General features: G+C 42.4%; 3 protein-coding genes across 12 annotated transcripts in view; 2 read left to right on the top strand and 1 right to left on the bottom strand.

Moving 5' to 3' along the window:
- Positions 1–27482, top strand: part of LOC125297247 (NACHT, LRR and PYD domains-containing protein 12-like) — a gene marked incomplete in the record, with an annotated part of 868465 nt that overhangs the window by 566202 nt on the left and 274781 nt on the right.
- The window catches only part of LOC125297245 (NACHT, LRR and PYD domains-containing protein 12-like), a 666703-nt gene that overhangs the window by 425302 nt on the left and 213919 nt on the right, over positions 1–27482 (bottom strand). The window lies entirely within an intron of this gene.
- The window catches only part of LOC125297287 (mucin-5AC-like), a 59602-nt gene that overhangs the window by 28301 nt on the left and 3819 nt on the right, over positions 1–27482 (top strand). For all 3 annotated transcript variants that reach the window (XM_048247570.1, XM_048247569.1, XM_048247568.1), the window contains exons 8-14: positions 5819–5911; positions 9691–9785; positions 17285–17370; positions 18275–18405; positions 24827–24912; positions 25025–25086; positions 27122–27348. In XM_048247570.1, coding sequence (XP_048103527.1) covers positions 5819–5911; positions 9691–9785; positions 17285–17370; positions 18275–18405; positions 24827–24912; positions 25025–25086; positions 27122–27348 — 780 coding nt within the window. The remainder of the gene's footprint in view (positions 1–5818; positions 5912–9690; positions 9786–17284; positions 17371–18274; positions 18406–24826; positions 24913–25024; positions 25087–27121; positions 27349–27482) is intronic.

Consider the following 27482-nt stretch of genomic DNA (forward strand, 5'->3'; position numbering starts at 1 on the left):
TCTCAAATCAATTTAGTGAGTCCAGTGTAAAACAAACTAATCAATTTGTCAAATAAATTCAGTGAGTGCAGTGTAAAACAAACTCCCCATCTTTGTACCCAGTGCTGGCTCTGTGGAAACCAAGCCTGTCTCTCAAACTGTTCCAGCATTTTTTGACGTTTGCAGGTGTTGTGGATCCAAGATGGCGGCGCGTACACACGCAGCGACCTCTCTCTGTCCCAACCGTACGGTGTTTTGTTCGTTTAAAAAGTGTTTGTCCGATAGTTTTACGTGTTCGTCTCGTCTTACTACGTCGTACTACAAGTACAGCAGGCAGTTTTTAATTGACATCTGCAAAAGCAAGTTTTGCAGCGTTCTGGACTTTGCAACAGAGACGCTAAAGGAACTACTCCGGCCTGCAACAACACCGGACTCGCCTGCTACTCCTCCCCCGGAAAGAAAGCGTCGGAAGCGGTGTCGCGAGGGAAGCAGAAGAGGGGGGCAAGCTGAGGCGTCCGGGCCAGGCTAGCGGCCAGCCCCAACTCGCCCAGCCATACCGTCCATTCTCCTGGCAAATGTACGATCACTGGACAACAAAATGGATCACATACGACTGCTGAGATCAACGAACCGGACAGTAAGTAACTGCTGTGTGCTCGTCTTCACTGAGACTTGGTTAAATGACAACATTCCGGACTCTGCTGTACAACTGGAGCAGCTAGCATGCTATCGAGCAGACAGGGCCATTGCAAAGGGAGGTAAATCACGAGGAGGAGGAATCTGTGTTTACATCCGTGGACTAATGGTGCGGGACACTGTAGTAGTATGCAAACACTGCTCACCACTGGCAGAGTTTATGATCATAAAGTGCCGTCCTTTTTACCTGCCAAGGGAAATTACTGCGATTCTGCTAGTCGCAGTATACATCCCGCCTACCAACAACAACAGCGATAAGAACGCGGCTCTTAGTGAACTGTACCAGGCTGTCAGTGAACAACAGACGGCACACCCAGACGGTTTCACCATCTTAAATGGAGATTTCAACCATGCTGATCTCAAAACTGTACTTCCAAAGCTACACCAGCATGTTGATTTTCCAACAAGAGGAGATAACATCCTGGACCTGGTCTACACTACACACAAAGGGGCATACAAAGCCACCCCCCTCCCCCACATTGGACTTTCAGACCATATCACTGTTATGCTAATGCCCGCATACAGACAAAGGGTAAAAGCGAACAAACCGGTTCGTAAGCAGGTAAAAGTGTGGCCTGAGGGAGCCTCCGATGCTCTTCAAGACTGCTTTGACACAACAGACTGGGAAATGTTTAAGCAGGCAGCCACTTACAACAACCGGACAGACATAGAGGAGTATACAGACACTGCAACCTCTTACATCACCAAGTGCATCGATGATGTGACCCACACAAAAGACATCATCGCTCGGGCTAACTGGAAGCCATGGCTGACAGGGGATGTCCTCAGGCTGCAGAGGGCCAGAGACAAAGCCTACAGAGCTGGGGATGAAGCTGGCATGAAAACAGCGAGAGCCAACCTGTCCCGTGGCATCAAGGAAGCAAAAAAGGAATACACTCACAAGATAACCACCCACTTCAAAGACAGCAGGAACGCACAAAGCCTATGGCAGGGCATTCAGGCCCTCACGGACTACAAGCCCGCGCCACAGAGCTGTGAGAGCAACATCCCTCTGCTCAACAACCTGAACCGCTTCTTTGCTCGCTTTGAAGCACAAAACAGCACCTGCCCACAGAAGACCCATCCCCCTCTACATGAGCAGCCCCTGTGCCTCTCTGCCGACAGCGTGAAGAGGACACTTGCTGCTATCAACACCCGTAAGGCAACAGGTCCAGACAACATCCCAGGTTGTGCGCTGAAGGACTGCGCCAGGGGAGCTTTTAAGGATGTCTTCACAGACATCTTTAACACTTCCCTGAAGCAAGCCATCGCCCCATCATGTTTCAAAGCTGCCACCATCATACCTGTGCTCTAAGAAAACTGCTCCATCCTGCTTCAATGACTACCGCCCTGTGGCACTGACACCCATCATCATGAAGTGCTTTGAGCGGCTTGTCATGTCACATATCAAAGCCATTCTCCCCCCACCCTGGACCCCTTCCAGTTTGCATACCCGAGCCAAGCGGGTCTACAGAGGATGCAATCTGCTCTGCCCTCCACCCAGCCCTCACCCACCTGGAAAAAAGAGACTCATATGTGAGATTGCTGTTTATAGACTTCAGTTCTGCATTCAACACCATAATACCACAACAACTCATCTGTAAACTTGACAAACTGGGACTCAGTACCTACCTCTGCAACTGGCTACTGGACTTCCCTCTGTCAGAGGCCCCAAGTAGTAACGTGTTGGCAACAATACCTCAAGCAGCATCACACTGAGCACAGGGGCCCCCCAAGGCTGCGTGCTCAGTCCGCTGCTCTTCACCCTGCTGACGCATGACTACACTGCAACCTACAGCAACAATCACATAGTGAAATTTGCTGACGACACAACTCTGGTGGGTCTCATCACTAAGGGCTTAACGAGACTCAATACAGGTTAGAGGTCCACCATCTGACGACGTGGTGCAGGGACAACAACCTCCTGCTGAACGCCAGCAAGACCAAAGAGATTGTTGTTGACTTCCAGAGAGGTCACACCCAACACCTGCCACTGACCATCGACGGTGCTGTGGTGGAGAAAGCGAGCAGCACCAAATTCCTGGGGGTGCACATCAGTGAAGACCTCTCCTGGACCACCAACACTGCATCACTGGTGAAGAGAGCTCAGCGCCTGTACTTCCCATGAAAACTCAGGCGAGCAAGTGCTCCACCAGTCATCATGACCACATTCTACCGAGGCACCATTGAGAGCATCCTCTCCAGCTGTATCGCTGTGGGGCTGAAGCTGCACTGAATAAAACAGGAAAGCCCTGCAGCATAGTGAACACAGCTGGAAGGATTATTGGTGCTTCACTCCCCTCCCTGAAGGACATTTACACCACCCACCTCACCAAGCTAGGCGCACCAAAATTGTGAGTGATGCAAGTCACCCCGCTCACAATCTGTTTGATCTACTGCCCTCTGGGAAGAGGTACAGAAGCCTGCGCCCCCCAAGCACTACCAGACTCACCAACAGCTTCATACACCAAGCTGTAAGGATGCTGAACTCTCCCTCCTCTCCCCCCCCCCTCCACCCTCAGCTACATAACATCCTGGACATTGGACCAAAAATGGCCGCCTGCACTACTCCACTTGCACACTTGCACACTTGTACTTTTACAACTTGGTGTTGTTGTCCTGAAAACACAAACTTCTGCTGCTCTTACATAACTTGCACCACTATGCCACTTTCTTTCTTACTTAGGGTCAAACAGAACTACCCAAGCCTTTTTATTGGCCTGACTTTGCACTAGTATTTTATTGACTGTCTATGCACAATTTCAACCAAATTTTGCTGCTCTTATTTTTTCATTATTATATGTGCCCTCTTATTTACTTATTTACTTACTTTTTTGTTTACTTGAATGTTATGTTTGTCTGTGGACCTAAATTGGTAAAATATGTCTAGTCTTCACCGTGGGATAGTGAGAAACGTAATTTCGATCTCTTTGTATGTCTGGAACATGTGAAGAAATTGACAATAAAGCTGACTTTGACTTTTTGACTTTGACTTTGCTGCTTCTGTTTATCACAATTAGTTTCGGTTTTGTCTCCCCCTCTCGTTGCTGATTGGCCCGACATGTTTCTTGTCTGAGGGAAACGGTTATGAACTATGGTGTTCCAGACTACATCTCCCTGAAAGAAGATCTAGGTGGGTGGGGCCAGGCTAATGTAGACCCTCTGCCTGACACAACTGAAATGAGTTAAACTTGATTTCTGGAATTACCTAGGAGATTCTACAGCAAGCATTCCTGCATCTTCATCATCTTCACAACTAGTGACACCATCACCAACAACAACAACAACTACAACTGCCACCACCACTACCACCACTATGACAACAACCACTGCCACGCCTGTAACCACCACCACCACTACCACCACCACTACCACCACTGCCACGCCTGTAACCACCACCACCACTACCACCACCACTACCACCACTGCCAAGCCTGTAACCACCACCACCACTACAACAACATCAACAAAACTCCGGTTCCGGCGCCGTCAGGTGTGGCAGCCTACTCAGCAGCTCCGTGTCTTAGTGATTGTTTCTACGTCTTTGTTCTACTTTTTGTTTACTTTTTACTTCGAACTTTTGGATTACACACTTTGAGGAGTGTTTTATTCTATCCTATGGATACGGACATATTACAACGCCCAGCAATGGCAAGCTTGTGTACACAAGGAACCAGCTGATCGCACTAATGACGGAATGCTGGCTGTGTTCGCAACAACATTCCAGAGGAACTGTGGTGCTTTTGGGGTTGCAGAGCGGGGAGTAAAAAGTGAAGACGAAGCGCCGGGAGAAGAAGTTCAAGAAGATACAAGCCCTCAGTTCCATCGACAGATGGGAAACGGAACTCACTGGCTAATAAGACTGACGAACTGGATGCCCTGGTAAGAAACCAGAAGTTGTACAGGGAATGTAGTTTGTTATGCTTTACGGAGACGTGGCTAACAAGCCATATCCCCACTTCTAACGTTGAGCTGCCTGGCTTCAGTGTTCCCACACGCACCTTCAGGAAGTGGACACCCGAAGTGGATGAGGCTCTGAGAGACTGCTTCGAGTGTACTGACTGGAGTGTGTTCCAGAATGGAGAGGACTTGGAGGTCGTCACACAGTGCACAACTGACTACCTGAACTTCTGCATGGACATTGTTGTTCCCACCAGAACTGTACGCTGCTTTCCCAACAACAAGCCTTGGATAACCAGCAATGTCAAGACCCTTCTCAACAGGAAAAAAGATGCATGCTCAGAGAGGGGACATGGCAGAGCTGAGGCGCGTGCAAGGGGAACTCAAATTCAAGCTGAAGGAAGCTAAGGAGGATTACAGAAAGAAGGTGGAACAGAAGGTTTAAGGGTTCAAAACGCCAATAACAGGAATGGGACAACACGTGTGACCTATCATTTAATTGACAACACGTTTTCGATCCGTTTTATGGCAGTTGTTTACTTTTTAAAACTTTCAGCCTACCTTTGAGTAACCCCTTGTTTCACGTCACAATGCTTTGAATCGTGGATAATTCTCTTAAGTAAAGTCTGCATAGATACAGATATAAGGAAAGGGCACAGAAAGGGTGTGAGCTATGAAGCAGTTCATCTTGACAATGCACTGGCAGACAAATTTGTTTGTTTTTAACTCATTGAGTGCCAAAAACGTAATATTACTTTTTTCAGACAGTCCCATGCTTTGAAGTGACTCGTAAATTCCTTTATATTGCTTACTCACGGATTTCAGCATGTCTATTTTACTATTCCAGCGAGTCTCACATTCTTGAACTAAGGCATATGGTAGAGTTGTGGTCGCACTGGCCTTTTTCAAATATTTGACAATGACCTCACACGCGTCCATTATCTCTGTGACCTCTTTGATGTCAGATCCACTGCAATATGTTTCAGGACTGTGGTCACTAGATCTCCTCCTCCAGTCACCACCCTTTCCCCCCTTGCAACACCTGGTGGTCAGTAAAACAGATCTATTTGGGGTTTATTGAGGCTCCATTGTGTGTGTAACCCCAATATCTGCTGTCTAGCTTTAGCTATTATGATTTTGTCTCTTCTTAAATTAAGCCAAATGATTTTATGAAAAAATGCTAGGTAAGTCTCTTTACTTCTGCAGCTGTTGACAAGTTACGCTCTCTGTGTGTTCCAACCAGAACTCATCAAGCCCTCAGCGTTCACTCCTGCGGTCACCAACCTTCCTGCTCTGTCTTCAGCACCAGTACCCACCAGCACATCTGCACCTCAGGGTACGTTGAAGAACCTCAATTAGTTATTCTGTATGTTATTTCTTCTGTGTTCTATGTTACCAGAAAAGATCAACATCAACATCAATTAGCAAAAAGAGATGCCTAATAAAATAGGCCTTTTTTTGGAAAAACTTGACAACTGCAGGACACAACTAAGGCACGTTTTTTGTTCTGAACAAAAAAAAACCTTTTGCACATGCAGGCTTTTTAAAAAAAATCAATTCTCAAATCAATTCAGTGAGTGCAGTGTAAAACAAACTCAATTCTCAAATCAATTCAGTGAGTGCAGTGTAAAACAAACTAATCAATTCTCAAATAAATTCAGTGAGTGCAGTGTAAAACAAACTCCCCATCTTTGTACCCAGTGCTGGCTCTGTGGAAACCAAAAAGAGGACCAAGCCTGTCTCTCAAACCAAGCCTGTCTCTCAAACTGTTCCAGCATTTTTTGACGTTTGCAGGTGTTGCTGCTTCTGTTTATCACAATTATTTTCGGTTTTGTCTCCCCCTCTCGTTGCTGATTGGCCCGACATGTTTCTTGTCTGAGGGAAACGGTTATGAACTATGGTGTTCCAGACTACATCTCCCTGAAAGAAGATCTAGGTGGGTGAGGCCAGGCTAATGTAGACCCTCTGCCTGACACAACTGAAATGAGTTAAACTTGATTTCTGGAATTACCTAGGAGATTCTACAGCAAGCATTCCTGCATCTTCATCATCTTCACAACTAGTGACACCATCACCAACAACAACAACAACTACAACTGCCACCACCACTACCACCACTACGACAACAACCACTGCCACGCCTGTAACCACCACCACCACTACCACCACTACGACAACAACCACTGCCACGCCTGTAACCACCACCACCACTACCACCACCACTACCACCACTGCCAAGCCTGTAACCACCACCACCACTACAACAACATCAACAAAACTCCGGTTCCGGCGCCGTCAGGTGTGGCAGCCTACTCAGCAGCTCCGTGTCTTAGTGATTGTTTCTACGTCTTTGTTCTACTTTTTGTTTACTTTTTACTTCGCAACTTTTTGGATTACACACTTTGAGGAGTGTTTTTATTCTATCCTATGGATACGGACATATTACAACGCTCCAGCAATGGCAAGCTTGTGTACACAAGGAACCAGCTGATCGCACTACGACGGAATGCTGGCTGTGTTCGCGACAACATTCCAGAGGAACTGTGGTGCTTTCGGGGTTGCAGAGCGGGAGTAAAAGTGAAGACGAGGCGTCGGGAGAAGAAGTTCAAGAAGATACAAGCCCTCAGTTCCATCGATTGTGATGGGAAACGTGAACTCACTGGCTAATAAGACTGACGAACTGGATGCCCTGGTAAGAAACCAGAAGTTGTACAGGGAATGTAGTTTGTTATGCTTTACGGAGACGTGGCTAACAAGCCATATCCCCACTTCTAACGTTGAGCTGCCTGGCTTCAGTGTTCCCACACGCACCTTCAGGAAGTGGACACCCGAAGTGGATGAGGCTCTGAGAGACTGCTTCGAGTGTACTGACTGGAGTGTGTTACAGAATGGAGATGACTTGGAGGTCGTCACACAGTGCACAACTGACTACCTGAACTTCTGCATGGACATTGTTGTTCCCACCAGAACTGTACGCTGCTTTCCCAACAACAAGCCTTGGATAACCAGCAATGTCAAGACCCTTCTAAACAGGAAAAAAGATGGTTTCAGAGAGGGGGATATGGCAGAGCTGAGGACGCGTGCAAGGGGAACTCAAATTCAAGCTGAAGGAAGCTAAGGAGGATTACAGAAAGAAGGTGGAACAGAAGGTTTAAGGGTTCAAAACGCCAATAACAGGAATGGGACAACACGTGTGACCTATCATTTAATTGACAACACGTTTTCGATCCGTTTTATGGCAGTTGTTTACTTTTTCAAACTTTCAGCCTACCTTTGAGTAACCCCTTGTTTCACGTCACAATGCTTTGAATCGTGGATAATTCTCTTAAGTAAAGTCTGCATAGATACAGATATAAGGAAAGGGCACAGAAAGGGTGTGAGCTATGAAGCAGTTCATCTTGACAATGCACTGGCAGACAAATTTGTTTGTTTTTAACTCATTGAGTGCCAAAAACGTAATATTACATTTTTCCTTCTCATGCACTGCAAAAAATGAATTCTAACCAAGTGTTATTAATCTTATATTAAGATTAAAAAATCTATTTGATATTGTTTTTAGTATGAAAAGACTAACCTAGCGCCCTCTCAAAAGATCATTTTGACTTAATTTAAGAAGACTTTAACTTATTTTAAGGAGTCTTATCAAGACAAATTTGCTCAACACACTGGCAGACAAATTTGCTTGTTTTTAGGACAAATTTGCTTAACGCACTGGCAGACAAATTTGCTTGTTTTCAAGATGAGATGTCTTAAAATAAGTAAAGATTTTTTTTAATTAAGTCAAATGATTTCACAAGAAAGCACTAGGTAAGTCTCTTTATACTGAAAACAATACCAACTAGTTTTTTTATCTTGATATAAGATTAATAAAGCTTGGTTAGATTTTGTTAGATAAGCAGCTTTTGCAGTGTGTGTTGAGTGCCAAATACGTAATATTACGTTTTTAGCTTTTTTTTTAATTACGAAACTAGACACTCTAACACACCTTATATGTGATTTTTGGGAACTCTATGATGAATGGAAATGAAATATATGACGATCGAAAACGCACAATCTGAACATTTTATCTGGACATTTAATCTTAAAACTCTGCTTTTGATGTTTGCCGCTTTGGGTTGAATCAGTGACACATGCACGTCAGGTCAAAACCAGGCCATTTTCGTGGGTTTATCACTAGGTGGCAGTCTCGCCAGGTCTCGCTAGGTCACTTCCCGGAAACTTTACAGGCAACACTTCATATTTCATCAAAGACGCTACATCTCCATTTCTAGACATGTTGAATGTATGCTGCTGAGACCTTGAATTTCCCCTTGGGGATCAATAAAGTATCTATCTATCTATCCATCTATCTATCTATCTATCTATCTATATTTCATGAAAGACGTTATATCTCCATTTTTAGAAAAAACCCAGCGATTTTGATGAAAACTAGCCACTGTTTAGCTTGGGATTTCTTAGGAACAGAGGCATGTAGAAATAAACGGTGTGTACCCACTGAGAGTTTAAAGTCAGTCTCACCTTTCAAACAAGCCATAGTATGTGTCCATAGCTATAACATAGAATACGCTGTGGCTCGTCAACAATGATCAAGATTGCTGGCACTCTGGGCCAAAGCTTCCGAAAACAGCGCGGCATTCAAAGTGTTAACGCACTGGCAGAAAAAAAAGGCTTGTTTTCAGGATGAGATGTCTTAAATTAAGTCAAATGATTGCATGAGGCAGCGCTAAGTAAGTCTCTTTATACTGAAAACAATAAAAACTAGACTAAACTAAAGTTAGCTCTGTGGGGATAGCGCAAGTTAGCTCTGTGGGGATAGAGCAAGTTAGTTCGGTGGGGATGGAGCAAGCTAGTTCTGTGGGGATGGAGCAAGTTAGCTCTGTGGGGATGGAGCAAGTTTGCCTCTACTGCCCCCAGATTCTGGAATGCTCTTCCTATTTTTCATGCACTTTTTTGTGAATAATTGTATGATCCTGTCTGCGTTTTATAAATAAAATGTATACTTAGAGTATACTTACTTTCTTACAAGATGGTGAAAAAAAGATAGTGTTTCTCTTGCACTGAAAGTCTCACCATATAACTATAAACAGTGACAAATGCTTTTATTTTATCCCACAGGAAAAGTCTGTTTATCTGACAGAATCAACGAGATTGCTATTCCCGTAGTGACTGTAACAACTTCAATCACTTGCAACAATAGTATTGTACATCTGGTAAGTCTGAACTTTCAGTCACTCATTTTGTGTGTAGTATTAATACTACCACACTGCAAAAAACTGCTTATCTAATAAAATCTAACCAAGATCTTTATCTTATATCAAGATAAAATTGACTGAAAACAAGCAAATTTGTCTGCCAGTGCATTAAGTAAATTTGTCTTGATAAGACTCCTTAAAATATGTCAAAGTCTTCGTAAATTAAGTCAAAATGATCTTTTCGAGAGAAAGACTTAAAAGTTTTTTTCATACTAAAAACAATACCAAATAGATTTTTTGATCATATTATAAGATTAATAACACTTGGTTAGATTTCATTTTTTGCAGTGGCACTCATATCAAATTGTTGCCATACACTGCAAAAACTGCTTATCTAATAGTTTTATTTTTTTAAGTGTTTTATTTTTTATTAAGTGTTATTAATCCTATATCAAGATCGGAAAATCTAGTTGGTATAGTATAAATAGAATTACCTAGCACTTTCTCATAAAATCATTTGACTCACACTGCAAAAAATGAATTCTAACCAAGTGTTATTGATCTTATATTAAGATTAAAAAATCTATTTGGTATTGTTTTTAGTATGAAAAGACTTACCTAGCACCCTCTCAAAAGATCATTTTGACTTAATTTAAGAAGACTTTAACTTATTTTAAAGGTCCAGTATGTAGGAAATAATGGAAAATAAACTGTAACCATTCCAAAAATTATCACCATATGTCGTCAGAGAGTAAGGAAACACAATGAATTGAAGTAATGGCTTATTTGACAACATTACTCTAACCCGTAAAACCCTGTAAAACCCATGAAAAAAAATGATTTACGGGGCGGAATCTCTTGGAATTTTCGTTTATGTTTTGAACGATTAATTCTAGAATAGCGTATTAATAATGGGCTAGCGCGTCCTCCTATTTGGGTTGCCAAATTAGCAAAGGCCAACTGTCAACAGCTGTCAGTTGTAGTCATGAACGCCTACGAGAGGCAGGCAAATTTCCAAAATTTATACAAGAAACAAATTAAGTGGACATCGGAGGAGCTTCCTGAGATGGTGACGTCTTCGTCAAACGAAGAATCAAGTCTGACGCAGAGCTGGCCATATTTCTCCACAACAGGTAGCCTAGGCTAAACTTCATCTGCATCGCTAACTATAGAAATGTTATGTCAGCTTACTAATTGATTTTGCGTTGTGTGTAGATTTGGACTTTTTATTCCACTTTGTTTAAACAGCAAAGTGGAGAGGCCTCATTCACCTGTTTGGAACTGGCTAGTGAATGTGACTGGCTTGTGCATCTAGGCGTACTGATCGCTGTGGATTACTTTTTTTGTGTGTCATTGGATTACAGTAAAATATGAATCTTTTTTTCTTAACATGTCTTAACGTAATGGTATGATTGAGCTTTGTTTCTGCGTTTGGAGAGGCATCAGACTGTAGGTGAACACTTCCTTTGATTCCTGGAGTTCTCGCTATGATCTAGGTCTGCCCTGCACTCAATAGCCTACAGTTTGGAGTTTACTTACTTTGCCTTTGTAGAATCGAATTTGAGTTTTCAATGACTCGTTCTCCTTAAGCTAAGCATAACATGAACCGATGCATCTTGTTATTTAAAACTCCACTCTGCTAGGTGGCGTTTTTAATAGCAAACAGAAATGTCAAGATGGTAACAGGTCATTACATTCTTTAACTCATTGAATGCCAAGCTGTTATCGGGAGCTTTGTCCTAGAGTGCCAGCAATCTAGACCATTGTTGATGATTTTTGTACAGCCACAGCATATTCTGTGTTATAGCTATGAACACATATGGCTCGTTTTAAAGGGAAGACTTTAAGCTCTTGGTGGGTGCAAACCGTGTATTTCTACACGCCTCTGTTCCTGAAAAATCCCAAGCTAAACAGTGGCTAGTTTTCATCAAAATCGCTGTTTTTTTTCTAGAAATGGAGATATAACGTCTTTCATGAAATATAGATAGATAGATAGATAGATAGATAGATAGATAGATAGATAGATAGATACTTTATTGATCCCCAAGGGGAAATTCAAGGTCTCAGCAGCATACATACAACACAAACATATTCTTTAACAGCAGAAAGAGTAATTAAAGTATATAATATAAAAAAACAACTAAGCAATAAGGACAGTAGAAGATAAAGAATATGCTAAATATACTAAAATACAAATTATACTAACTAACACTTAATCTAAATCAATTCTAAAAAAACAGTATCCACATAATCGCGGATTAATCAATCAGAGCGCTTCCAATGACTGAGGCAGGGACTGAGCCTGTGATTCTCTGTGCATAGTAAGGTATGGTAAGGTGCTCTAAGGTGCTCTGTGTGAATGAGTGTCATGGTGGTAGTGCAATGGTGATAGTGGTCATGGTGATAGTGCAAATGAGTAAGTCCAACAGTGCAACAATGCAGAAATAAAAGTAAAGTCTATATATCTATATATTTAACTATTTAAGAAAATGTATAAGTGTGGCCACAGTCTGGCTGTGGCATGGGGGGGGGCATATGTGCTAATATAGCACGCAAAACAGTGAGGCATAAAGACAGTGGTACAAGTGGCTAGTGGACAGACAGTACCAAACATGGAGGGGGTGAAGAGGCAGACAGACTATGCAGAGAAGTCTATCTCTCCCTCTTCCCTTAAGTGAGGCATTGAACAGTTCAATGGCCCTGGGGACAAATGACTTTCTCAGTCTGTCAGCTGGCAAGGCAGTGAGCGAAGTCTCCAGCTGATCAGGCTCTTCTGCTTAACAATAGTGCTGTGGAGTGTCACTGTGGGTGACACTCATTGTCCAAGATGTTGATTAGTTTGTTCAGGGTCCTTTTGTCTGATAGTGAAGTGATGACCCAGTTCAGCCCCACCACAGAGCCAGCTTTCCTTACCAGTCTGTCAATTCTGCCCCGCGTCCCTTCTTCCTTGTGCTTCCTCCACAACACACTACTGCATAGAAGAGGATGCTGGCAACAACAGACTGGTAGAACATCCCGAGGAGCTTACTGCACACATTGAAGGACCGCAGCCTCCTCAGGAAAGTGCGTACAGCCTGCTCTGCCCTTTCTTGTAAAGTGCATCAGTGTTGGCTGACCAGTCCAGTTTATTGTCCAGGTGGAGACCCAGATACTTGTAGGTGTTAACTACCTCCCACATTGACCCCATCAATGTGGACTGGTAGCAGAGTGGGCTTAGACCTGCAGAAATCCACCACCATCTCCTTGGTCTTTGAAGTGTTAAGTTGAAGATGATTGAGTTTGCACCATTGCACCAAGTCCTCCACCAGGCTCCTGTACTTCTCCTCCTGCCCGTTCCTGATGCACCCCACAATTGCAGTATCATCAGAAAACTTATGCATGTGGCATGACTCGGTGTTGTAGCAGAAGTCAGATGTGTACAGGGTGAACAGGACTGGAGAGAGCACAGTTCCCCTGTGGCGCCCGTGCTGCAGATCACAGTGTCAGAGAGACAGTTCTTCAGTCTGACTAACTGTGGTCGCCGGGTCAGGTTATCTGTAATCCAGGTTACCAGGTGAGAGTCTACACCCATCTGCAAGACCTCGCCTCCCAATCTGAGGGGCTGGATGGTGTTAAAAGCACTTGAGAAATCAAAGAACATGATTCTCACAGCACTTTTCCCTTGTCTAGGTGGGAATGTGTCCTGTGTAGAAGATAAGTGATGGCATCGTCCATGCCCACTTTCTCCTGGTATGCAAACTGTAACGGGTCTAGTGCATGGCGCACCTGGGGTCTGAGCATGCCTAAGACCAATCGCCCATTGTCTTCATCACATGTGATGTAAGAGCGCACAGGTCTGTAGTCATTAACCCTCTAGGCCCACAGCTCAATTTTTTAGTTGACAAGATGCGGTACTGAATAAAACGCCGATTGAGTCAAATAGGGTGTCATATTTCGCTCGACCTCCACTCCACTAGATGGCAGACATGTCATACGTCATCCCCCCAGTCGTAAAAAACGTCATGCTTTAAACAAAACTTCGCGCTACAGCTGCAGTGAATCAGTGCGTGCAATACCGAGATAGTGCGCGTGTAAGCTAGTTTATCAGAGCCGATATTGTCAACGCCAGCGAAGTATTTGCATTAGATTATCGCCTAATGGTATCAAAAAGTTTACCTGAAATGAAGTGTTGGGTCTTCTATTCGCGGACCCTGATTCTGAAGCGAATATCTGCCTTCAGAAAATGACGGGTGATTCGTTTAGTGAGGCTTCAGATGCGTCCCTGCCTTGCAAAGTGAGAGTTTACTCCATAGTTTAGCTTTACACCAAGCACAAACGTTGAATCGTTTTCCAATGTCACTGGTGGGAATAATGTTTCACGGGTTCGAGTGTTCATCGGGAAGTTAGCAGTGTGTTAGTGGTGTGGCTTAATCCAGGCTGGAGGTAGCCTAATGTCCATAAAGCGCCAGCTTCTGTCTTCTGAACGCAGTGCCTCTCCACAATTGCGGCGACAGTAATGTGGTGGAGCCTTTGTCTAATGCCACTGGGTATTTTAGACGAGGTCGAAGTGCTCATAGGACAAGTTAGGGGAACGTAGTGGCAGTGTCGGGAGTCGCAATGAGAATGACAGTAGGCCTAGTCCGAGCTGCATGCAAATTCTCCACTCACAAGACGTGAGGCAGATCTGGCCATGCTGCTCTGCATGGTGGAGGTGGTGACACGCTTCTCCCTCTCCCTCTCCCTCTCCCACACACACACACACACACACACACACACACACACACACACACACACACACTAGGTCATGCAAAGTCTATCACAAGATGATGGGAATGCCGGCCCCTGTATGGATAGGGATAGGGAGTCATTATCTCTACAAAAAGGCCTGCTACATAAAAAAAAAAAATGTCAGCCATTTATTAGTAATGATTTACACTTTTGATTTGCTATCTATTTCCCTGATCATTTAGGACATACACTATGTGTTTCTTTTTGTGTGTTCATGTCCTTGTGATGTGTGTGTCTTTGTCAGCTAAGAAAAAAACAAAAAACATCAACAAAACAACAAAAAGAAAAAAAATACTAACATTGTCTCTTGTCTTGTCTCGTCATCTCACTCCTGATCTGTGCCTTGCCGCGGGCAAATGAGCTTTTGAACTGTGCATGCGTCACTGATTCACCCAAAAGCGTCAACCGAGTTATGATAAAATGTCCAGATAAATGTCCAGATTGTGCGTTTTCATGAGTTTTCAATCGTCATATATTTCATTTCCATTCATCACAGAGTTCCCAAAATCACATATAAGGTGTGTTAGAGTGTTCTAGTTTCAGAATTTAAAAAGCTAAAAACGTAATATTACGTTTTTGGTACTCAACGCATGGGAAGGAAAAAACGATATATTAAGTTTTTGCACTGCAAAAAATGAATTCTAACCAAGTGTTATTGATCTTATATTAAGATTAAAAAATCTATTTGGTATTGTTTTTAGTATGAAAAGACTTACCTAGCGCCCTATCAAAAGATCATTTTGACTTAATAGGCCTCAGCTGACAATTAGTTGTTTTTGTTTGTCGCCCTGGCTCGAATGTCAAACTCCGCCTATGGTGTTGCTAGGGTTCATATGTTGGTTGCTCTGCTGGTTGTAAGGGTAATCATGTTGGTTGCTGTGGTTGTTGGTAGGTTGACATGGTTTAATTCATGTTGATAGACATATTTTAAGTAAGGGATTACGGCCGCCGAGGTGTCCTGTTTAGCGGTTCCGTTTAAAAAGAAGCCGACTTGTACAACTTTTTTTGGCCCTATAACAGCGATCGCATGGACAGTTAGCTTTTTTACCGTTGATTCCATTGTTGCAAAACCTGCTTTCAGGCTCAACCGTCGTCCTACTATGGTTGTTATAGTTACCATTCATAAGCATTAATATGGAACAGTGATTAAACTTTTTTTTTACCAGATCTATTTATGTCTTTTTATGATTTAAAAATCAAAATCAAATCAATGCAAGTATTAATACATGAAATGGTGGCAGATTTGGGTAGACTCTGCTGAAAAAATAATACATAGCATGTGTGAATGACACTTACAATGACCAGAATAAATACCTATAACTAAAGGTAGTGAGGATGCCCTGAAAATAGAGCAGGCCACATAGGGTTAATGGATGAATGGTTTGAAATGGATGGATGAGAGACAGTTGGATTGTTATTAATCTTATATTAAGATCAAAAAATCTAGTTGTTTTCAGTATAAAGAGACTTATCTAGCTCTTTCTCGTAAAATCATTTGGCTTAATTTAAGAAGAGTTTGACTCCTTTTAAAGGATAAATCACTGTTTTACACCCATTTACGAGGCTCAATGTATCTCCACACTTCATTGGTAGACTTCCGAGGGCCCTGACATCAGATTCCAAAAATAATTCAGTGGAAATGCATGGATTCCAGTTGCTGCTACTGGAAGAATCTGGAATTCATGCATTTCCACTGAATTATTTTTGGAATCTGATCCCTTATCATACCTGTTCATTCTTACTAGTTGCTCGACTTATCGTGACTAAATTCAAGATGGCTGCAAACGCAAAACTTTGTGAAGATACTGTCTGTATAAATTGTCTTGTAAGTAAACTACCAGTGCTTTTTCAAAGTTCTCAATGTCTCGTTTTAAATGTCAGGGCCCTCAGAAGTCTACCAATGAAGTGTGGAGATACATTGAGCCTCGTAAATGGGTGTAAAACAGTGATTTATTTGCATGGCTAGCCCGATGCCAAAGCACCACTATTGAAAAAGCTGTTGGTAGCATCGGCTAACTAGTGCCAGATTTTGGAGTGCAGGGGACAAGCCGAGATGGGCTATGAGACATACGTTCACACTCGGTATCGTGTTTCAATACACTTTAGGTCAATATCACACCGGAATTTTCCTTTAAGATGTCTCATCCTGAAAAATTTGTCTGTCAGTGTGTTAAGCAAATTAGTGCAACAAAATGGGCAAATTTGTCTGCCAGTGTGTTAAGTAGATTTTTCTTGATAAGACTCCTTAAAATACGTTTTCCTAAATTAAGTCAAAATGATCTTGGTTAGATATCAGATTTTTAGATATAGAGATCAGAAAAAAATGAAATCTAACCTTAAATCTTATAATAAGATCAATTTTCTATTTGGTATTGTTTTTTAGTATGATAAACTTAAGTGCCCTCTCAAAATCATTTTGACTTAATTTGACTTTGACTTATTTTAAGGAGTCTTATCAAGACAAATTTACTTACACACTGGCAGAAAAATTTGCTTGTTTTTAGGAGATGTCTTAAAATAAGTGAAACCTTTCTTAAATTAAGTCAAATGATTTCACGAGAAAGCGCTAGGTAAGTCTCTTTATACTGAAAACAATACAAACTAGTTATTTTTATCTTGATATAAGACTAATAATCTTGGTTAGAGTTTATTAGACAAGCAGTTTTTTGCAGTGCGATTAGCTAGTTTGAAATGAATGCCAGCATTGTATAGTTTGAGGCACATTAATATGCTCTGTCCTTTATTTACAGATTGCTAAGGCGTCCCGTGAGCTGCTCACAGACCCATCATTTGATCAAATAAATCCAAATGATGTAGAACTCATATGTGCAACAAGGTAGGAGAAATACAGCTCACAGAACCTTAAAATTAACCTGACCCCGACAGATGGATTGCTTCGAATTTGCTCGGCATATCCATCTGGGATCCTTCCGTTGAAGAACTTTTGGGAAGGGGTGAAAATACTGGTTAGCTGATTGGATAAACCATCTGTCTATCACCAGCTATGTTGGTGATTGACGGGCCAAATCAACCAATCGACGAAAATACAACCACAAGCTGCTGCAGGCAAAGCATAGATCATTAGCTCAGCAGGCGAGAAACATGTCGATAAAGGATATTTGCAGTTTGTGTAATGAGAATTTACGTATAAAAGGCACCATTTCAGGTGCCCGGTCCATATTCTCGTTGCGTAAACCCACCTCAAAACCAACACTGATTGGCCTTTCGTTGGCGCCAAATTTTCTCTATCGCAAGTTCCCAGACTGATCTGCGAGTAAAAAAATGGATCTCGCGAGACCAGGATGGTCTCACGTGGCCACCTTAAAATACCTACTGCAAAAATCTAGCTGGTGTTGTTTTCAGTATAAAGAGACTTACCTACCTCTTTCTCGTAAAATAATTTGACTTGATTAAATTAAGAGTTTGACTTATTTTAAGAAGTCTCATACTGAAAACAAGCAAATTTGGCTCCCAGTGTGTTAAGCAAATGTGTTAGCCTAGGTACTGTATCTCTTCGCTAATGAGTGTTGTAGATATTGACGGCACATTAACTTTTACAAAAGACCAGAAAACAATGTTCTCTCAAAGCAACATGTGCATGGGTAAATAGGTTTTTGTGTCTGGTAATGGCTCCATTTGTTTCTCAGACAATGTCAATGTTATGAACCAAAACCAATGACAAAACTATCTTCTTCTATGTTCTATTAAAGAAAAAAATCCTTTCTTTCTCTCCCTCAAAGCAACACGCTGAAAGTGAGTGAATGGTTTAAGGTGATAATACCTGGCCAACTCTGTTTCCCAGACAACACCATTGTTATGAGGACCATCGAAGCAACCAGAAACCAGAAGGCCATGCCTACCATTACCATAGGTAACCAAACACACACTCTCGCAGTATACACAGCTGCGGTTTAGTGGTCCAGGCTCATATCAGAATTAGAACACTTTTAGATGAAGTCCAGGAGCCTCATGTACAAAGACTTGCGTGGATTTCATACTAAAACATTGCGTACGTGCAAACCTGAAAAGTAGCGTACGCACAAAAAAATCCTGATGTATGAAACTGTGCGGACGCAGCCTTTCTTTGTACATCCCAATTAACATGAAATTAAGCGTGTATGAACGAGCATTACACTCCACCCTCTCTCCTCCCTCAATCACACTAAAAAAACAGTAGTGGCAGAGCGTAGCAGTGGCTAGCTATAGGGTCAGAGACCGTGGCAGAATTATTGGTCAGTCTGCAAGTAGGTGACAGGGTTCGCATCACTGGGTTTGATGCATTTGAACCATTACAACGCAACTGCATTAATTAAAAAAACATTAAATCAATCGTGTCCAAGTAGGCTACTACGCATCGCGCACTTGAGGTGGAATAAACAAAGTTGCTCCAGGCCACATCGCCACAACATTACGATTTATAGATCATATCCCTATATTTGCACACAAGTGTGACAACAATAATGTGAATGCTTACTCGAGGAAAGTCAAAGTATCTTATGCAGTCAATCACACTAAGGAAAATATAGCTTATATCCGCGCTTATTAGTCAGCCTATCTAGTCTATCTATATGTGTAGCTGTAACTGTACCAGGCTGTCAGTGAACAACAGACGGCACACCCAGACGGTTTCACCATCTTCACTGGAGATTTTAACCATGCTGATCTAAAAACTGTACTTCCAAAGCTACACCAGCATGTTGATTTTCCAACAAGAGGAGATAACATCCTGGACCTGGTTTACACTACACACAAAGGAGCATACAAAGCCACCCCCTCCCCACATTGGACTTTCAGACCATATCACTGTTATGCTAATGCCCGCATACAGACAAAGGGTAAAAGCGAACAAACCGGTTCGTAAGCAGGTAAAAGTGTGGCCTGAGGGAGCCTCCGATGCTCTAGAAGACTGCTTTGACACAACAGACTGGGAAATGTTTAAGCAGGCAGCCACTTACAACAACCGGACAGACATAGAGGAGTATACAGACACTGTAACCTCTTACATCACCAAGTGCATCGATGATGTGACCCACACAAAAGGCGTCATCACTTTCGGGCTAACTGGAAGCCATGGCTGACAGGGGATGTCCTCAGCCTGCTGAGGGCCAGAGACAAAGCCTACAGAGCTGGGGATGAAGCTGGCATGAAAACAGCGAGAGCCAACCTGTCCCGTGGCATCAAGGAAGCAAAAAAAGGAATACACTCACAAGATAACCACCCACTTCAAAGACAGCAGGAACTCACAAAGCCTATGGCAGGGCATTCAGGCCCTCACGGACTACAAGCCCGCGCCACAGAGCTGTGAGAGCAACATCCCTCTGCTCAACAACCTGAACCGCTTCTTTGCTCGCTTTGAAGCACAAAACAGCACCTGCCCACAGAACACCCATCCCCCCTCTACGAGCAGCAGCCCCTGTGCCTCTCTGCCGACAGCGTGAAGAGGACACTTGCTGCTATCAAGCACCCGTAAGGCAACAGGTCCAGACAACATCCCAGGTCGCGTGCGCTGAAGGACTGCGCGGGGAGCTTAAGGATGTCTTCACAGACATCTTTAACACTTCCCTGAAGCAAGCCATCGTCCCATCATGTTTCAAAGCTGCCACCATCATACCTGTGCGAAGAAAACTGCTCCATCCTGCTTCAATGACTACCACCCTGTGGCACTGACACCCATCATCATGAAGTGCTTTGAGCGGCTTGTCATGTCACATATCAAAGCCATTCTCCCCCCCCACCCTGGACCCCTTCCAGTTTGCATACCCGAGCCAAGCGGTCTACAGAGGATGCAATCTGCTCTGCCCTCCACCCAGCCCTCACCCACCTGGATAAAAGAGACTCATATGTGAGATTGCTGTTTATAGACTTCAGTTCTGCATTCAACACCATAATACCACAACAACTCATCTGCAAACTTGACAAACTGGGACTCAGTACCTACCTCTGCAACTGGCTACTGGACTTCCTCTGTCAGAGGCCCCAAGTAATGCGTGTTGGCAACAATACCTCAAGCAGCATCACACTGAGCACAGGGGCCCAAAAGGCTGCGTGCTCAGTCCGCTGCTCTTCACCCTGCTGGCGCGATGACTGCACTGCAACCTACAGCAACAATCACATAGTGAAATTTGCTACGACACAACTCTGGTGGGTCTCATCACCGGCGGACGAGACTCAATACAGGTTGGAGGTCGACCATCTGACCACGTGGTGCAGGGACAACAACCTCCTGCTGAGCGTCAGCAAGACCAAAGAGATTGTTGTTGACTTCGGAGAGGTCACACCCAACACCTGCCACTGACCATCGACGGTGCTGTGGTGGAGAGAAGCGAAGCAGCACCAAATTCCTGGGGGTGCACATCAGTGAAGACCTCTCCTGGACCACCAACACTGCATCACTGGCAAAGAGAGCTCAAGCGCCGCCTGTACTTCCTCGCGGAAACTCCAGGCGAGCAAGTGCTCCACCAGCCATCATGACCACATTCTACCCGAGGCACCATTGAGAGCATCCTCTCCAGCTGTATCGCTGTGTGGGGCGGAAGCTGCACTGAATACAACAGGAAAGCCCTGCAGCGCATAGTGAACACAGCTGGAAGGATCATTGGTGCTTCACTCCCCTCCCTGAAGGACATTTACACCACCCACCTCACCCATAAGGCGACCAAAATTGTGAGTGATTTAAGTCACCCCGCTCACAATCTGTTTGATCTACTGCCCTCTGGGAAGAGGTACAGAAGCCTGCGCTCAAGACTACCAGACTCACCAACAGCTTCATACACCAAGCTGTAAGGGATGCTGAACTCTCTCCCTCCTCCCCCCCCTCCACCCTCAGCTACATAACATCCTGGACATTGGACCCACAATGGCGCCTGCACTACTCCACTTGCACACTTGAACACTTGCACACTTGTACACTTTACAACTTGGTTTTGTTGTCCTGAAAAACTGAACAACACTTCTGCTGCTCTTACATAACTTGCACCACTATGCCACTTTCTTTCTTACTTAGGTCAAACAGAACTAGCCAAGCCTCTTATTGGCCTGACTTTGCACTAGTATTTTATTGACTGTCTATGCACAATTTCAACAAAATTTTGCTGCTCTTATTTTTTCATTATTATATGTGCCCTCTTATGTACTTATTTACTTACTTTTTTGTTTACTTGAATGTTATGTTTGTCTGTGGACTTAAAATTGGTAAAATATGTCTTGTCTTCACCGTGGGATAGTGAGAAACGTAATTTCGATCTCTTTGTATGTCTGGAACATGTGAAGAAATTGACAATAAAGCTGACTTTGACTTTGACTTTGACTTTGACTTTGACTTTGACTTTGACTTTGATGTGTAGGCTGTAGGTTTCACATTCCCCTGTTCACAGCATATTCTGTGTTATAGCTGTGAACACATACAATGGCTCGTTTTAAAGGTGAGACTTTAAGCTCTCAGTGGGTGCAAACCGTGTATTTCTACACGCCTCTGTTCCTGAGAAATCCCAAGCTAAACAGTGGCTAGTTTTCATCAATGCGACTGCTTACTGGAGGAAAGTCAAAGTAGCTATGCAGTCAATCACACTAAGAGAAATAGGCTGACAAATAAGCGTGAATATATGCTGCTATCTATTCACATGCATCCTGTCCCATATGTATTTCTTTTAAAATGAAAACTATCAAAGATACGAAGGGAAAACACTCGGCAAATGTTAAGGCATGGGTAAATGCGTGAAGCCGACCCCATTTATCACAGGTTTTGTGGAAAGCTCTTCAAAATCTGAAATGTTTGATAAGCCAGTCATCAACAATTGTTGGCTATAGCTATCTGCGCTTATTAGTCAGCCTATCTATTCTATCTATATGTGTAGGCTATAGGTTTCACATTCCCCTTTAATTCTGATCCTCTAATAAGTCTACAGTTGTCATTACAGATAGCTTGTTGCATTTGAGCATGTTGCATGTCCATTTATATAGAAACATAGGCCTACTTTCGAAGTGTTATCATTTTTAATAACCCACATTTCACAATATACTGTGCAAATAAAGGCCTAGACTCGCGATCAACTAATGTTGTTGCGCTGCATTGTCTCTAAGTGTCGCCAACTGACAATACACATTGGAAATGTGCGTACGCCAGACATGAAGTTTGCGTGGAGGACCGCACATTCTCACGTTCAAGTCAGCCTTCGTACATCCGGACGTGAGCGTGAGAAGTGGCGTACGCAGCATTTTTGTGCGTAGCAAGCTTTGTACATGAGGCCCCTGGAGTGGCGTACGCAGCATTTTTGTGCATATTCAAGCTTTGTACACGAGGCCCCTGGAGTGGCGTACGCAGCATTTTTGTGCGTAGCAAGCTTTGTACATGAGGCCCCTGGAGTGGATTAGAAACGCCTTTAGATGAAGTCCAGGCCTGGACAAGGAACACTTTTATCTGAAGTCCAGGGGCCTCATGTACAAAGACTTGCGTGGATTTCATACTAAAACATTGCGTATGTGCAAACCTGAAAAGTAACGTACGCACAAAAAAATCCTGATGTATGAAACTGTGTGTACGCAGCATTCCACGCAGCTTTTCTTTGTACATCCCATCCCATTAGTATGAAAAGACTTACCTAGCGCCCTCTCAAAAGATAATTTTGACTTAATTTAAGAAGACTTTAACTTATTTTAAGGAGTCTTATTAAGACAAATTTGCTCAACGCACTGGCAGACAAATTTGCTTGTTTTTAGGACAAATTTGCTTAACGCACTGGCAGACAAATTTGCTTGTTTTCAAGATGAGATGTCAATTTTTTTTTTTAATTAAGTCAAATGATTTCACAAGAAAGCGCTAGGTAGGTCTCTTTATACTGAAAACAATACCAACTATTTTTTTTATCTTGATATAAGATTAATAACACTTGGTTAGATTTTGTTAAATAAGCAGTTTTTTCAGTGCTCCGGTCAGGATTCGAACCAGCAACCTTCCGGTTGCAAGTCCAAAGTGCTAACCAGTAAGCCATAGCTGCCCCCAAAGATCATTTTAACTTAAAGGTGCGATTTGTAGGATTGTTACCGAACGTTCTGCAGGCCAAAATCAAAACACTGGTGAACGTTCTCAAGACTACCAAAAGCGAGCCTCTTCTGGGTTGCCAGATGTAATTAAGACTTAGCTAACGTTAGTTGACCTGCAGCTGCTTTAACGTTTCTCCAACCATGACCCAGCTACACATTACGGAAACAGTGAAAACAAAAAATACCTCTCTAACCAACGTAACATATTTAGCTGAAGTTAGCGATGCAGATGAAGTTTAGCCTAGGCTACCTGTTGTGGAGAAATATGGCCAGCTCTGCGTCAGACTTGATATTCTTCGTTTGACGAAGACGTCACCATCTCAGGAAGCTCCTCCGATGTCCACTTAATTTGTTTCTTGTATACATTTTGGAAATTTGCCTGCCTCTCGTAGGCGTTCATGACTACAACTGACAGCTGTTGACAGTTGGCCTTTGCTAATTTGGCAACCCAAATAGGAGGACGCGCTAGCCCATTATTAATACGCTATTCTAGAATTAATCGTTCAAAACATAAACGAAAATTCCAAGAGATTCCGCCCCGTAACTCATTTTTTTTCATGGGTTTTACAGGGTTTTACGGGTTAGAGTAATGTTGTCAAATAAGCCATTACTTCAATTCATCGTGTTTCCTTACTCTCTGACAACATATGGTGATCATTTTTGGAATGGTTACAGTTTATTTTCCATTATTTCCTACATACTGGACCTTTAATTTAAGAAGACTTCATTATAAGATTTATTTTAAGGAGTCTTATCAAGACAAATTTATTCAAGACAAGTTTGGTTAATGCTTTTTTGCAGTGTGATTCCTACACTGCAAAAATTGCTTATCTGATAAATCTAACCAAGTGTTATTAATCTTAAATCAAGATAAAAAAAAATATAGTTAATATTGTTTTCAGTATAACGAGACTTACCTAGTGTTAAATCATTTCACTTTGTGTTAAATCATTTGACATAATTTAAGGAGAGTTTGACTCCTTTTAAGACGTCTCATCCTGAAAACAAGCACATTTGTCTGCCAGTGCATAAACAAGTAAATTTGTCTTAATAAGACTCCTTAAAATAAGTCAAAGTCTTCCTGAATGAAGTCAAATGATTTTTCGAGAGAGTGCTAGGTAAGTTTCCTCATTCTAAAAACAATCCCAAATACATTGTTTAAACTGAATATAAGATGATGTAATAACACTTTTTTTTGCAGTTTTTTTTTGCAGTGAACATTCTAAATAATCCTGTGTCTGAATCCATTCTAGAGAGAACATCCAATGCCGTGGTGACATTTGAAACAGACTTAGAATTTGTGGACTGTGCAACTAGAAGAGGACATATTATTAAAGTGGTGAGTTACATATGACGGCTGTGCTTTGTGTGTTTTAACCAAACAAAGAGTTCACATTTCCATTCATACAAGGAACAGCATTCTGAAAATCATTTTCTCCTTACTCTTAAAGATAAACAACATCTCCGTTGAGCAATATGGAGTTGTCTATAGAAGAACACTTGTTATTTGCAGGTAAGGTATAGTAATGATGCCTTTGCACTAGCATGGCCTCTTTATATAAACATATAAAGTGTGAACGTGTGGGTGTGTGTTTGTGTTTGTGTGTGTGTGTGTGTGTGTGTGTGTGTGTGTGTGTGTGTGTGTGTGTGTGTTTGTAATGCACTGAAAAACCTGTTTATCTAATTTAATCTAACCAATTGATATTAATCTTATATCAAGATCAAAAAATCTAGTTTTCAGAATAAAGCAGGGCTGCCCATGTTTTTGTCAGAATTTCATTCTGTCTCAACTATTAAAGGGCCCGATCATTATCATGACCGTCTAAAACGCATGGTCACTGGTGAAAAGTTTAAACAAATTCTGTGGGTTGTCCAGTCCACATTGGGTGTGGTGTAGTTATGAGACGTTATCAATTGTCTGGCGCTTGTCAATTTTAGGCAATTTTAGCATGATGATTAAGCCTACAGTACCTATTAAAGCTTTTTTAAACTTTTTTTGAAGAGTGCCTTGGACTATCCATACTTACAGTATACATATATTTTTTCTACCAAAGAGCACCTTCACAATTACTTTAAATTACCAAGAGTATTACGCCGCAGCCCTCCAAACTCATCCCATTGTCTGGCGCTTGTGTTGCACACTTGAATTAACAGGCTCTTGACAACAAGTGTGTTGAAAGTTGTTTGTTTATTACAAACTTCTTCATGAATTACATTCCGTTAATAACTCCCCTAATAATGCTGCATTGCCACCTACTGGACAAAAATGGTAACATCATCGTGACTATCTTACATGTTGGAATGAACACAACAAAAAAATGAAACACATCATGGGGTGTACACTACACTTGGCACAAGAAGGTGGGCCTTATGTTTCTTAATCAGTCATGGGTGCTTTTTGGGCGTTTTGGCCATTTGCCTGAAGACCCAGCAGGGTCAAAACGTTGCTTTTATATGGGAGTTTAAGCAGTGTTGCGGACATTTAAATATATTTGTTTTCACTGGAGTAAGTTTTGAACCAATGAGAATGACATCTGTCATTCCCTTTAACAGCGAGCAGCGCAACTTCAAACAGTGCATAGGTATTTTGATAGTCAGCGGCACATTTGAAGGAATCTGCTTGCACACGAGACCGGATGGAACAGGTATTCCACTAAACCATGCTTTACTAAAACCTAGCAGAGTATAGCCTACACACATTTGCACTAGTCTATTATTTGAACTCATTGGCAAAGTGAAACTAACTTCACCATGGTCTCAGTCAATGACAAAACAATTATACACAGTTAATTACTTTCACTACTGACTGACAATGGGTTACCATCGAAAACATATCCTGGAAAAAGCAACACTTACCCCAATAATGTTTGAATGACTGAGTAAAAAACATTTATCCTGCAGAGGAGTTGCTGCTTACATCTTGTGAGAGTGTGTCTTCAGCTCTGCTCCATATTTGCCTCTCGCCTCGCCACTGAGGAAAAGAGTCTTGAATTAGACCTAGTGTTTATAACTGGTCGACATAACAGACGCTCATCAGAAGACCGCAGTGGGTGGTTGGGGATGTACGCCTTGATTATTGAGTTCAAATAACTAGGAGCAGATCTAGTGTGCACCTCTATCACATCACCGTTATATCACCTGTAGCGCCCCCTAGGCCTATCTCCTGGTACTAATATATATATATATATATATATATATCCGTTATATCACCTGTAGCGCCCCCTAGGCCTATCTCCTGGTACTAATATATATATATATATATATATATATATATCACCTGTAGCGCCCCCTAGACCTATCTCCTGGTACTAATATATATATATATATATATATATATATATCCGTTATATCACCTTTTTCTCGCTCACTACTGCGCTGCAAAACAGCTCATCACACACTCCAAAAAAAATGTTTATCTAATTAAATCTAACCAAGTGTTTAATTAATCTTATATCAAGATAAACAAATCTGGTTGGTTTCTGGTTGTTTTCAGTATAAAGAGACTTAATAAGATATATAACTAATGTCCGGTTTGACTGTGGCTGCAGAAAACCAGAGAGCGGAAGGACTAAAAGAGAGGTCACCGTGGGGTCAGTGATGGAGTTGCAGCAAGCGTTCGACATCGACTCCACATCCAACTCCTCCTCCAACTCCAACTCCTCCTCCAGGGCCTCCACTCCAACTTTCCCCACAACAGATGAAATCGTGGCCGTGCTGAGGACGGCTGCACAACAACTGAACTTCACACTGAACGAGACATCCATCAATTTCACAAGTAAGGAGAGATGACCTCGACTACACACACACGCACACACAAACACACCCCTGTGTGTCTTTTTTGGCATGTCCACAGTTATTCATACCTTTTTAAATAATCAGTGTAAACATTTGTATTTGCATTCATGATAA

The sequence above is a fragment of the Alosa alosa genome, chromosome 7 (assembly GCF_017589495.1).
Source record: "Alosa alosa isolate M-15738 ecotype Scorff River chromosome 7, AALO_Geno_1.1, whole genome shotgun sequence".
NCBI lineage: Eukaryota > Metazoa > Chordata > Actinopteri > Clupeiformes > Clupeidae > Alosa > Alosa alosa.